Raw genomic sequence first — 14528 nt, 5'->3', positions numbered from 1 at the left:
TCTCTTCTGGAGTCTAATCATATTATTACCCATATTTGCTAATATTCTATGTTACCTTGGCGATCTAAAGTAGCTAAAAGTAGAAAACTATCTGGCCCACCAAACTTATATTATGCTGCATGCCTGTAAAGACAAAACTCTCAAATTGTTTTTGTAGCGTCCGAGGCAATTTCCACCTCTGTCTAAATGGAAAAAAGAAAAAAAATCATCCATTTTATGTCACGTTTAACCCCAGTTGGGTTCGCAAGAGATACTGGTGTCTATCTCCAACTGTCTATGGGCGAGAGGCGGGGTACACCCTGGACCGGTCGCCATTCCATCGCAGGGCAACACAGAGACAAACAACCATTCACACACACTAACACCTAAGGAGAATCTAGTAGCAAATTAATCTAACAGTCATGTTATTTGGACTGTGGGAGGAAGCCAGAGTACCCGGAGAGAACCCACACATGCGAAGGGAGAACCTGGAGACCCCGCTGCTCCACTGAGCAGCCCGAAAAAACCCCAACAACTTCTTGGGCAAATTAAGAAAAGCATTTGGACACAGCGCACCATCGGTTGTGCTCATCCCTGATTAAAGCACCTCTCAGTTTAATCAGTTCAATGAATTTCTGCCCTCCTGAGTTTGACTCAGCCTCTCTGCTGCGTGAGCCGAAACGGCTCTTAAGGGCTTTTCTCCGAAGTGAGAGAGCTGTGGCAGGAGAAGAATAGCATTCAATCTACCACCCTTAGAGATGTGCCGCTTATGGCCTGCATTGATTGGCTACTAGTCAAGCTCCACTGGAGGAGCCCTGCTGCCCACTGCTGCTGTTTCAGTCAGCCGCTTTGTGTACCTGATTCACCCGGCTCACCTTTCAGTGGAAGGAAGCACAGATAAGTATACAGCGTCTCCAGCCGTCCCTCCCCTCCTCAACATAATCCCCTGTATGACGGCTAGGGGCCGGGATATACATGCTTAATCCCACTTGTACTAAAATGCCTCCTAAGGCATGGAGAGAGTGCTGAAGCAGAACAGTCAGGACACTTGGCTTGAGCTTACATATCTGTTCCTGGTAGTTGGCACACTGGTAGGCGGAACAAAAAAGAAACCTTTTTTTTTGTGACCGGCGGCTCTCTGATTTGATCCTTTTTCTGGTTCTGTGATTCAGGGTTTCTAAATTGAATAAGAAATAGATTTCTTCCTTTTTGCATCCGCCTCCATGGTGCCCTTGAGCAAGTAGCTGAATATCTTGTGTCAGTACAGGCTCTGTATAGATCCAACATAAAACGCAATAAACTGACGTTGCTATATATTGAATCACATGAAATTTCATTTTCAGATGTTAAGCATAAGATAATCATATGCATAGAACAGCTGTTGATATAGTGAATCAAACAGGATTGATTGTAATTACCCTTCAGATGCTGAAGGATCTGACATTTACATATTCAAAAGAATGGGAACCTATAATATATATTTTTTCTGTCACTACATGTTAAAATATCTTATATTTTCTTGTTAGATATCTAAATTAAATCCGCTGGGTTTATTAATATTGGCTGAATCTTTATTCAAACAGTAAAAGTTAAATATTAGTAGATTATAAAACTCCTCTCTGTCAGACAATTTTTTAACAAATTAAAAAGAATGTATATAAATGAAATACAGACAGGTAGATAACTTTCAGAAAAGAGAAGCAGACTATGAGTGTATTTCATCCTGACTTAACATTTCATCAAGTAAACACGCCTGCTGAAGGAGCTTCTATGAATTAAAAGAGCTTTGATTTTTCTCTCTTTTTGTTTATTTCTCACATAAGAGGCCTTGAGCTTTCTCACACGAGCCTCCAGAAAATCTCCTGGTCAATTATTTACCCAGCAGGTTTGCTTTTTCTGCCCTGGTTCCCATCCTTCGCCTTATATCCGTAAGAGGATGGATATCATCCCCTTAACCCTCCATTCAGTAGTATATTGATTAGAAAAGTCTTGAAGTGGAGAATGGTGAACTAATTGGTTTGGTTTAATTGGTTTTAGGGAAACATGGTGCACATTGTAGACAGAAGAAAAGTTTAAAAATAAACATTCAAAAGACTAATGAAGAGATGTTGACGTAGAGTCATGCTTTCAGAAAGAGCAGCATGAAGAAAGAAAACGTCATTCGATGGCGATTGTTGGGATTTTGTAAAACTTTTGAGGTACACTTTAGATTTTCTTTTCTAAATTCAAAACATGCACATAAAGGTGAGCAGCCAGTAAACATAAACCACAAAACATGCATCAGTTTTTTTACTTTTTTTCTTACAAAAAAAGTCAAATTCATTTGCAAATCCAAATTCATTCTGAGGTACTAATGGGTATAAAAATATATCCGATCAAAAAGAAGAAAATGTTTTCTATTGTAATGTCTGCTAGTGATGTTAGCACAGAGAGATATATAGAGAAAAGAAAAACCCTCCCCAGTGATTTCTGCATCTGTGTTTACTCATCTCCACCTTCTTTACATTGACCCCCTCCCTCCCACCAACCATCCACCTACACCATTGATCCATCCTTTCTCCGTCACCTTCCGCTTTGCGCCCGTGTGCAGTTCTGTTAGCTGCTAGCGGCTTTCTTCCCCATCCCAGGTCACCACAGACGGTTCCGTTTGCACATCCCCTTTGCAGATTTCCACTTTGCTAATCTAACCAGTAAATTCAAAGGTATCAGTGGTTTGAATATAATAAAATTCAATAATATAATAAATAATATTGTAATATAATTCAATATTTTCAACCATGTTTTTTTATTTCTGATCTAGAATTTTTCCAACATTTATTATTTCATTCATCTGAAATAATGGCTTCATGGAATGAGTTTTTATCAGAAATAGATAAGGCTTTGCTGGAATCAAAAAGTCTCTGATCCCTCTCTTTCTGTTATGAAATGAAACTTTTCTTTTTAAACACTCAGACAGAGGTGGGGATCAAGGGCAGCGAGGTGTCCCTGTCCTTCTTTCCATTAAACTGGGTCTCTGCACTGTGAGTACAGTACAGAGCAGCAGTGGCCCATATTCCATATATAGAAGTCCTTATTTCAGATTGAGATGAAACCGGGTGAAATGGGTTGCATGGCTGGACAACCTGAGGTCCTTGACCTTATTATTTCTTTTTCTCTCTTTTAACACCCACTGTAGTCCGGTCATCCTTTTTCATCAGTTCAGTTATCATTCTGGACACTTTGATAAAAGAAAGGGCTTCAGTAAATGAACCCTATCTCTGTGATTCATGCCTGTTTTGGGTAAGATTCACTAAATTTGAGGCAGATTTCAATACGTGAGCTCATGGATCATTTTCTCAACTTCCCAGGGAAGGATACGTCGGGGGGGGTATGCATGCAATGAGATGCCTCCCAATAACTCAAAAGCAACAACTTGCTGCCGCAAAAAGAGGAGAAAGGCATTAGAGGAGAAAGGCCACAACGCTTCTTCTGCCTTTCCACCAATTCACTTTGCATGTTTCAGCTCAATGAGTGTCTGTGGGTGTGCGTTAGTGGGGATGTGTGTCGGGCGTTTGAAGAGTTAATTCCCAAAACCACTTACTTAAAGAGACAGCTCTAAGAGGTTTTGCCTGTGTGGTTCCTGGCAAAACACAGACCTGCATGGAATATAAAGCTTTTAGACTGATTTCCTGCAGTCATTTGAAACGCTTTGATCAAAAAGAAAAGAAAAAAAAAATATTAGGTAACATTGCTGATTCCAAATTGTCCGCCTTTCTAGGCTTTGGTTATGTGTATTTTTATATAAATACTTTATAGCAGACGTGTCAAAATGAAAGGATCGAAATCGAACCCTCATGGCAAATTATCCAGCCCCTGAGGACCAAAAAAGTTCTAGTGTCATAAAACAGACTAGAGATCGACTGATGCAATGATTTTTTTGATTTTTTTTATATATATATGTCTGATATTAGCTTTTTGTTTTTCTTGCCTCGGTATCCAATACATGCATTTGTAGACCGCTTCGTTAGGGCATTCAGCAGCTGTGCCTTAAAGGAATAGTACACCCAAAACATGATTAGCCTTCATTTTCTACTCACCCCCATGCTGAACAACACCCTGGAGTACTTTTTTGATATCTCAAATGCATCTGGAGATCTGGGAGGCTTCTTGCTGTCTGCTGACATTCAAATAATGGAGGTCTATGGTGCCCGAGACAGAAAGGTCCATAAAAGTCCACAAAAAACGTGTCAATATTTCTCCATACTGCTCGTCCAATGTATTCCAAGTGTCCTGAGTGGGTAGCATCCAGAATTTACTCGAAACGAAGTTATTTAGAATGTTTTTAGAGCATAAACAGTAGTGTATAGGATTTCCTGAAAGCGCGCACCTGCGCGTTCATGACGCTACGGAAGCTGGCAGACCAAACCAGACGAAAGTGCGCATTCAGCGTCTGCTCTGCCAATAATGCAAGCGTAGAAGAAGAAATGTGCTGTTTACCTGTGCAAAGAAAGAAACAACGAAAGAAAAATGTCTGAGGACTTCAGTGTTGAGGAAGAGCATGAGTTCTTTGCTGAGCTGAATGCGCACTTTCGTCTGGGTTGGTCTGCCGCGGTTTCCGTAGCGTCGTGAACTCGCTTTCAGGAAATCCTATATACTACTGTTTATGCTCTAAAAACATTCTAAATGACTTCGTTTCGAGTAAATTCTGGATGCTACCCACTCAGAAAACTTGGAATACATTGGACGAGCAGTATGGAGGAATATTGAAACGTTTTTTGTGGACTTTTATGGACCTTTCTGTCTCGGTCACCATAGACCTCCATTATTTGAATGTCAGCAGAAAGCAAGAAGCCTCCCAGATCTCCAGATGCATTTGAGATATCAAAAAAGTACTCCAGAGTGTTGTTCAGCATGGGGGTGAGTAGAAAATGAAGGCTAATCATGTTTTGGGTGTACTATTCCTTTAAGATCATGATAAGTGCATGTATTGGCGTACCCTCCATCTGGTATCATTGTTTTTTTAAATTTCTTTATAGATTATCTTTTTTGGTTTAAATTAAGACTTATGTAATTTTTTTTTTTGTAAACATGTCCTTTTTAACGTGTAAATAGAGGAGGAAAAAAAAATGTCTTTCAAGAAAGGATCCAAAAAATATCAGCATCACATATCGCTGATTGGTTCGACAAATGTCCAAATAATTGGGATCAGCGTGGGCTTAAAATAAAATCTGTCGTTCTCTAAAATAGAAGCAAATGCTCTTTAAAGAGTAGGAAGTGGCTAACGTTGCTGAATAGATATGAGTAGATTTATAACACCAGAGCATTGCTCTCATTGTAAATTTAAGATAAAAAAAAATATGTTTTCGTCTCCTCAAAGTTTTAGTTTCACCTGGTTTCATAAAAAATCTGCTTTAAAGAACCTTTGGCTATTAGATTATTAATCGAAAAAATTATGGACAGATTAATCGATTTGCAAAATAATCTTTAATTGCAGCGCTACTTCGTTAATACTAGTAATTTCTGTTGGTCTTTAAAATATAGGTTTGTTATAAAAATAAAAATGAATTATAACCATAATGAACAGTAACTATAGATTTTATACAGAAGATCAGCCAATTATTCAGCAAGTATTTCGTTTTTTTATCTTTGTAATTCAAAAAGTTTTGAAATAGAGCCGTAAACAATGATACTGTGAGGGTTATCTTACAGTCAGAATTTCATACCGACCCATGCCTGTTCTCAGGATTTAAAAATGTTAAGTTTTAAATGTTGTTTCATTAGAAAATGAAAATGGAAATGTTTTTTTTCACTGCTAACCTGCTGCTCATTTAATATCTCTGTGTATACAAAATCACAATAAAGTTTGTCTTATACTAAAAGTAAAAGTATCCCAATCTCCTAAAGACTAAATTAGATTAAATAGAGATCAGAAAAGTTTTTTTTTGTGTTTTTTTTATTGTTTTCTCTGGAGTTTTTTTTTTTTTTTTTCATTTTTATTTCAGTTTGGAAAAACTGTTCTTGCTGTGATTGGTTGGTAATGTGTGTGTGTCGCCTGCAGGCTGGTTTACACTGCTGCTGATCACTAACTGACCACCTGCCTGTTTCTAAGTCTATCAAAACAAATGCGTGTGGGGCTAAACATGGCCACCCTATAAACTCCGCCCTCTTCCTGTCTCTCTACCAGTCCACTGTCCCGCAGCCCAGCTTCCCCATGCCAGTTACCGTGCCAGTGTCCAATCAGAACGCGGCGGCCGCAGCAGCCCTCCAGTTCAGCAACAATCCTGCCGGCCCCATGGTCACCACCACCTCCTTCGTCACCTCCGCCCTCACAGATCCCCGCCTCCTGTCGCCACAGCAACCAGTTCTGCAGAGGAACACCGTGTCGCCGGGGTTACCACAGCGACCAGCCAGCGCAGGTAACAAAACATGTGGAACGCAGCTGGAAAGCTTTGGTTTCTCCATCTCTTCACAGTTCAGCTGTGGTCGTATCAATCAATAACCGGTGGCCTTTTCAGAAAGGAAACATCCTGTTTCAATAACTGCTTTGATTGATTTATCACAGGTTTAGTTGCTTTTTTATCAGATTTTTCAGACAGGGAGTCAATTTTCTCTCTGGAGGATGTGTTTCTCACAGCAAAGTATCTAATAAATCTGAATTTCTGCAAATGGGGACAATGATTTCTGACACACAGGGAGAGTTTGAAATATTTCAGAATTTCCTTTGAATAAAATGAAAAGAAAGCAGCAAGATTTAGAGAGACATTTCCTTAAGGAGAATTTTGTTTTATTAAATTAAATCTTCTTCATGATTAAACCCAGTTTGGTATCATTTTAAATTACCCCCTATTTTTTAACTTATGCAGGTTTGCTCTGGTGTTGTTTTAGCAGTGTGGAAATAAGTCTGAACTTAACAAATGAAGCTAAGAAACTCAATGACCTTTCATTTGCTTTAAGCCAAGATCCTCAAAAATAATTGAATTGAATGCACCAAATAACTCATTTTAATTGATCCTTGTAGTTAAACTTTATGAACTGAAACTAAAATAATTCCCCTTTTTGATAATTTTCTAATCCATAAATATACACTTTTATATGTTACTGAAACACTACATCAGCTACTTTTCTGCTGACGTTTCTCAGTATCAGCTTTGTTTTCTTTAGGTTTTTTTATTTTATTTTTTTTATAATCTCCTTAATTATTTGTTTTGACATTTTGTCCCCAAATCAAATCACTTTAAGGCTCAGTTTTCCTCACATGTAAAAATCTGGACTCCATAATGACTCCTTTAATTGAAGTGATTTGATGCACCTTAAGCAGACATAGTTGCCATGGTGATTTAGTTACTTTAAGTCCTTTCTGTTAGGTCCACCTTCTCTGGAGCCACAGTTAGTTTATGTAAGAATCAGGGAACTTTTCAGAAAGTAATAAGTCTGCGTTCCAATGTCTCTCTCAGCCAATCTGTGTATGTTTACCCTTCAAATGAGAACCTGCAGCTATAACAGCTCTTTGATCCATGTTACACTACTACATGCATGCATGCATGCATGCATGCATCCATGCTTGCACTTCCTCTGTGCGGGAAACCAATCCTTCAACCCCTCTGACTAAAAGGATTTGTGCCCCATTTTTGCGTCTCAGACAGGGTTACTCACCAAGCTTTGTTCTGAGCGGCGTAATCTCATTGTAAGTCAGAATTAGGTGATGTAACGTGCAACAAATGCATTACAACATCTTTCATAACATGGTGCTCGGTGAGGAGAGTGACTTTCATATAATACTTATGTAGGCCCCCATACTCCTCCTGCCCCTTAATTCCTTACAGCTACAGGAGCTTAACAAGCTCCTATAAACCTCACATTACTCACTCTTATTAGCTGAAATGTGTTTTCTTTATCCCACCACTGTGTGAAATTAGAAAATTATGGGGTCTTTTTGACATCATTTCAAATTGGGCGGAGTATCTCGACATATTTCAGCTATACTTATTTTTCACCCTGTCATCATGATGCTTCCATCCCAACTCAACTACAGAAAAATAAAAGTAATAAACTCAACGCTGAGTTAGCGTTACGCTGGTTTTCCTTCCGTATGAGCGCCGCAAGCGTCACGTCACGTGACTAAGAAAACGTAACGGGATTGGCTGGTTGTTGGACGCCACAATCCATTGCTAATGTCTGTGACCTGAAGTAACCCTTCCCTTTTTACACTGAATTCAGACGCCGAATTTAAGACAGTGAAATAGAGCCAGTTGAATCTCAGGAGGCTGAAAATATTAAGTTTGAATTTTGAAAGGTTGAATTTTTTTAAATGCAGATTTTTTTAACACTGAAAAATTAAACTGAAAAATAAGTATTGAAAATGTAATCACTTTGAAATAGTAATGTGAATTTTTAGCTTTTCGAGAAAATAACAAATGAAATTTCAACTGTGTAGAAATAATGACAATGAATTTTTTTTTAGGCCAAAAATGTGTTCCGAATATATTTTAACACTGAAACAGTAAGTACAAACATACAACATTTAAATTTCAGTGTAATTTTTAATTCAAATCCTAGCGACACAGATTTACTTCCATATATTTACATTAGCCATTAAATTGGGGAAATTGTCATTATGAAAATTCATTTTCTAAATAGAAACACTGCCATTTCAAAACTACTCACAGTTTTAGATAAATAATTTTTATGCTTCAACTTGTTTTTTAAGTCATATCAAAGTTCTATTATCTCACTAAACTACAATAGAAACACTTTTTTCGCATCATACATGTCACATGGTCTGCAACTGGACGAAGAAGACGACCAGAAGCAGTTGGAGGCGTTGGCACCAACTGAAATAAGGATATATCTAATGTGTTAGCATCTGCAGCAGCCATGTTGTTTTCAGAGTTGTAGTGTGAACAAACATATCCACGTACAACTTTCATTGATTTGCTGTTCGTTGGAAATGCTGGAATTGCTGCAAATTTTTTTAAACGAGCAAAATATCAACATAGTTTTGCGCACATTTGTAATGGAAACACAGCTGGATACTAAGATCCACACCAGGTGTGGACATCAAGAGCAATAGAAGACTGAATATATTTCTTAGATAAAGGAAAAACCTGCCAAATTATGCATCCGGGCTTTCCATTAGTCTTCCTTTAGTTTTACACATGTTAGTATTACACTGTCTAATGTAATATATATTAGCTTGGAAATAATTTTTAATAAACTCTAAAATCCTTAAATCACTCAATATGTTTAACCAACAGAGAAAAAGCTTGGCTGGAAGAGTGATACTTCCTAAACTGAAAATCTGTTTTAGTTCAGTTTAGCACTAATTCACAACACATATCATCCTAAGGCCCTCTACAAAAATATCCAATCCAGAGAGGTTGCTTAAAAGCTTCTTATCTAAGGAAATCGCTCCTCCTGGGTCAGAATGTGGTGAAAGTTAACATTTACTTGCTTTGTGTCGTTGACCCCACAGCAATCCCTCACACTGAGCAAGCAGGGAGCGACAGTGGGGAGGAAGAACTCACTTTTAACATTATGGAGTTAAAATTAGAATATATTCGCTGTACAATTAAAAGCATTGATATTTTATGGTTTCGTCTTTAGCTTTTGGGGAACAACATGCTGGAAAACATCATGATAAATTTTTATGATAATGTTTGATGCTTGTTTAAAGAAAAACTTTTATGTAGGCATTCAAATATTCTTATAAAGTAAAATTAAATTACAAATTGATGGAAAATGAAGCATATAAAACAAAGTGGAGCTTTTTTATGAAAATATACATTTTGAAATTTTATTAATTTAGGTCTATTTCGACAATATTTGTTGCGACTTGGACACACCTTAATAAATTGAATTAAAATTTACAAATTACTTGTCCATTAGCTGGAGGAACTACCAGCTATATAGGGTCTATATTTGCAATAAAACCAAAGCCCGAAACCATTAATATTCTAATTGCAGCTTTCAAAGCTTTACCACATGTTGCATGTCTACAAATGTCATGCAGCTCTAGTTGACATCTTAAATCATGTAAGTGGGAAATGGTTCAAGGAGAACAGGGCTGTCCCTGCTTCTCAATGAAGTTCACATTAATCCTTCTGAAACAGAGATGGGATTCTGGATTAAATAGAACATTTGAACCAGTTAAAGTGTCAAGAACTGCAAAAATCAGAATGCTTTGTTCTAATTTTAGGTGCATGTTTGGCTTAATGGGTATTTTAAATGGTTTTGTTTAAACAGAATAAATGAAATTGTATTTTTATTACTTATAAGAGAATATGCCATATAGAGAATGATTTAACACTTTGAAAATAATATTTGAAGGTCTTTTAGTGTAAGAATCAGTGACAGTTTAGTGGCTGAATGTGTATCATAAGTACCATTGAGAAGTGATGAAGGCAGCACTTTAACTGGAAATGCAGCTTTGAGGCCAATTAAGGTGCTTTAGAGGGGAAATGATCATCAGTGTCAGAAGGACTTTTTTAATGACGTACTTCACTTAATAATATTTTTTCAAAGTGGATGTTCATCAGCTTTTAGATAAGTGCTGCTCAGATATGCTGCTTCATGTGAGATTATTTTTATGAACTTTATGATTTTCTTTCCTGTTCCTAGGTGCCATGTTAGGGGGAGATCTGGGGAACTCAAACGGAGCGTGTCCAAGTCCAATTCGTAAGTGAATCTGCTTTTTTTCTTATATCCGACCTTACAGGATCCATATTGCTGCAAAGAAGTGAGTTTTTTACTTTCCCTTTTGTACATATTAAAGGCACACTATGCAACATTTTTCAGTTAATTAATGTGTTCCATAACGTTTTGGATGATTAAATGAGTCATTTCAGGTTGAACAAAGGTATTCTCGGCCACCCTGGTGGTCTGTGGGGGAAATACTGCACTTGCAATTGCAGGAGCACCGACCCGCACCCACAGGCTCAGAAGTCTCGTGAGAGTCGGTCTTGCTTTACGGCCGAGAACTGCTACACCCCCCAGTTATAAGCATTCTCGTTGCTAGCACAGTGGCGATCCTTGTGCAGTTATGCTACGTTCACGCAGCAAAAGCAGCAAAATCGTGTCTGCTGCTTCATTTTTGCTGCTTGAACCAGTTAGTTCTGACGCTCTGGCTGTGCGGTGCAAAAGTCTGTCTGACGCGCATTGGGCGGAGCTTCACTATCCTTTCTCTGCCTTGCAGCTATATTTGCTGTGATCATTTGGAATAAAGTAGTTTTAATATGTGTTTAAATGAGAAAATACACCTGAAAACGTAATCAGTGCCGTCAGTTCATTCAGATTATTATCCTGCCTTCAATATTTTTTCTGTCGGAGCCGCTCAGACCCCCCACATACCAGCGGTGCGCCGACAGAAGGAACCCCTTCATCAGCAGCCTCTGGCCGGGTCGCGTCCTCGCGGTTCACCGCGGCAGCTGGTAGGTGTTTTTCATCTAAATAATCCAAACTGCATATTCTGCCGGCAGATTTCTGCATTTTAAGTTAATTTAGGCGTCAATAAACTGTTTAAGAGGAGAGATCATAGCCTCTGATCATCAGCGCTGTGTCTCTCTCCCTGCTTCAGCTGCTCAGACGCGCTGGGCCTGCTGCTCCTTTGCTGCGCCTTGACGCGCGTCAATCATTGACTTTGCATGTAAACTCGCTGCTTCTGTCGCGCCAGCTGCGGTGTGAACGCAGCATTAGTCATTCGTTGCGTTCGCCTGTCTGCTAAGCTCAAAACAACCGCGCCTGGCTTGACGGAGAAACCAGGAGAACAGCTGTGCATATTTACGACAGTGCACTTTTACTTTCGCCCTCTGGGGGGAGTCTCGCTGGAAAATCAGCACCGGTTGCATAGTGTACCTTTAAATTAAGAAATCCTTTTTATTAGTAATGGTCAACAGAACAATGCAGACTGATCCTGTATAGCAACAACCTCACAGTCTGCTTCAGACTTATGCAGAAGCACATAGGCACCTGTTGACTGGTGACAGCTGGGGTGGGGTGGGCGTCACAGCACAGGCTGCTTGTAAACAGCTCACAGAACAGAAAGGGTTTCAGGTTATAAGGCAGTCTATGATTAAGCGATTCAAAAGAGGAAAAAGACAGAGTTAAATTTTAAAAACAGCTGATGTAGCTTTCCTGCTGTTATCCCTGTTTTCCAGGTAGGAAGCTGTTACTTTTGTTAGTTTATTCAGAAACTACCTTAAAACACTAATCTGGTCTGGAATCGGACACCTGTTCCAGATCAAATCCCTCTGAATCAACATTTCATCCCTGGCAGTGCTTATGTGTCAATCCTGCAGGCCTCCTTTAGGTTGGTTGCTCCACCTACAGTAGATAAATTCAGTTATTCCCAATCACTTCAATTATTTTTATAGGTTTTTATTTTACTTTGTTCAGAAATATTATTGATGCCTAAATACCACACTATCTAGAAATAAGTTAAAACTTCCTAAATTAAGTGTATTTACCCTTAATTTGAGTAGGTAAATTAGATAGTTGGCCAATGGAATTAGTATTTTTACTCTTAAAATAAGATAATTAGTTAATATGCACCTGAAATAAGACAATGCCAGTGTTTTTTCTTATTTTATGTGTAAATTGTCTTCTTTCATTGGCAAAATGACTCTTTTACCTCCTCAATACAAGAACAAATGCACTTATTTAAAGAAAAAAGGACTTTTCTGGATTTTCTTTTCAGTGCACCTGCCTGTGATAGAGACATTCTGATTGATGCTTTTCTAGAGTTTGTTTTCCAAGACCGATCTGTTTATGTGAAGTAAAAAAAAAGCAACCAAGGGCGAAACAATCAATGAGCTCAGCCTGTTTTCCTAAGTCAATCCATGCCTTTAAATTTATTTCAACATTCCTAATCTTTCTGTTTTTTTAGTTCTTTTTTTTTTTTTGTTGGGGTATTGTTTGAGTTTATTTTTTCCTGACGCAGTGATTAATGAGCTTTTCTTTCATTTCCTATTTTTATTCTTTTCTTTAGTACTCTTTAGCACTGAGCAGTGAATCTGGGGATTTTCCCTATATGTAAAGTTAGTGAAACTGACCATTAGTAAATAACTGAAAATGCAGAAGTGAAATAGTTTATGACTTTAATTAAAACTTTCCACTCAGTTGAGAAAATTACATGTGTTTTCTCAAGGGAATGAAAGCATCTATGATATTATAACATTAATTGTAATGAAAAAACATATTTTGACCCGCAGAGTGTAAACCATTCAGGTTCTGTGTAATAAAGAATGACTCCTCTTGTTAAATGAGGATTTAAATATTTTTTTTTTTTTTTTTTTTTTAAGTGTTCAGGTTCACTCGACAAGCCCAGGCCTGATTACTGATAACCTGTCGAACAACAAAAGCACAGAAACAGAACATGTTTACGACATTTAGTAGTTTAAACGATGTCAAAACCTAAACACCTTCTCAAAGAAATCTATAGAAATCCCAAAAAAGATGAGAAATAAATCTGATAACGTCTTTCAGTCCTGAAATGGTTAAAAAGCCATAAAAAGAAAATTGCCAACAGCACATGGAGCCATTATCCACCAACAGAGAAAACAAAAAGAAAAATTGATTATTCTTCAAAGCAGTGACCTATCAAATGACTCCAGGAGTTTATTGACACTCATCCATAAATCCTGCATGGTCTACTCAAAGCTCGATATGAAATCCATACGAGATTAAAATAATAATAATAAAAATAATAATGCATTTTATTTAACAGTGTCTTTCTAGTCACTGATGGTAACTTTACAGAAATAAAAATTAAAATACAAAAAAGCCAGTTCATGTTTGGGCGAGCAGCAGTTGGGTCAGATCACACCTACAGAGTAAAATACTTTAATTACTAAATAATGAAATAATTGATTAATCAGAAAGATCAGAATCAGTCTTACACTAGAATCCCTCCAACTTTATAATCTATCATCTTTTTTTGGGTCAGATTTTCTGCTAACTGATGTCTATTTTTTAACTTAAAGTGAAAACATTTTTAATCCTTATAACCATTTACACCTCCACTGCTTTCCCATGTGATTTATCGGCTCTCCCTATTCCTCTGACTACAGCCTCCCCTCCTTTCACCATGTCACTGTCAGCTGTTGCCCCTCGTCTTCATTCTGGAATAATCTCCCACCCTGCCCCGCCCCGCTCCCTGCCCCCCCTCCATCTAGCAATCCCCCGTCTTGGCGCAGGACTCTCCTCAGAGGTGACTTTGACGCTGGCCAGAACTCGCCCCTTAAATCCTGTTAGTTTGGACAGATACTTCCAGTTGTATCCCATAGCCATAGATATGCTGAGGGGGGCTCTTTTTTTGCTCTGTATTCACCTGAGAGCATTACTTCTCTCATGTTACAGAAAGCCAGAACAAATCTATAAGAACTGTTGTAAGAATACCAATAGGCGTTCACACGCGAAATATATTCATTGGGGTACAAATGCATTCTAATTACAGGTTGAGAAGGCCAGTGATAAGAGTTCACAAGAGTGAAGTTTAGCAACATTTTCAGATAAATGAAGGATCCTTAATTGTTTTTGCAAAGAAATGAGTAATAATTCCTTAAATTAGGTGTATT

General features: G+C 38.0%; 1 protein-coding gene across 1 annotated transcript in view; it reads left to right on the top strand.

The window, feature by feature from the left end:
* The window catches only part of mef2d (myocyte enhancer factor 2d), a 157731-nt gene that overhangs the window by 98024 nt on the left and 45179 nt on the right, over window positions 1-14528 (top strand). Inside the window, 2 exon segments of the mRNA XM_038292410.1 lie at window positions 6143-6374; window positions 10576-10632. Of these exon segments, the coding sequence (XP_038148338.1) occupies window positions 6143-6374; window positions 10576-10632 (289 nt within the window).

The sequence above is a fragment of the Cyprinodon tularosa genome, unplaced genomic scaffold, assembly GCF_016077235.1.
Source record: "Cyprinodon tularosa strain WSP-4 unplaced genomic scaffold, ASM1607723v1 ctg311, whole genome shotgun sequence".
In the NCBI taxonomy this organism is placed as follows: Eukaryota; Metazoa; Chordata; class Actinopteri; order Cyprinodontiformes; family Cyprinodontidae; genus Cyprinodon; species Cyprinodon tularosa.
The sequence above is the reverse complement of the archived record's forward strand: the minus strand, read 5'-3'. Positions and strand labels throughout refer to the sequence as shown.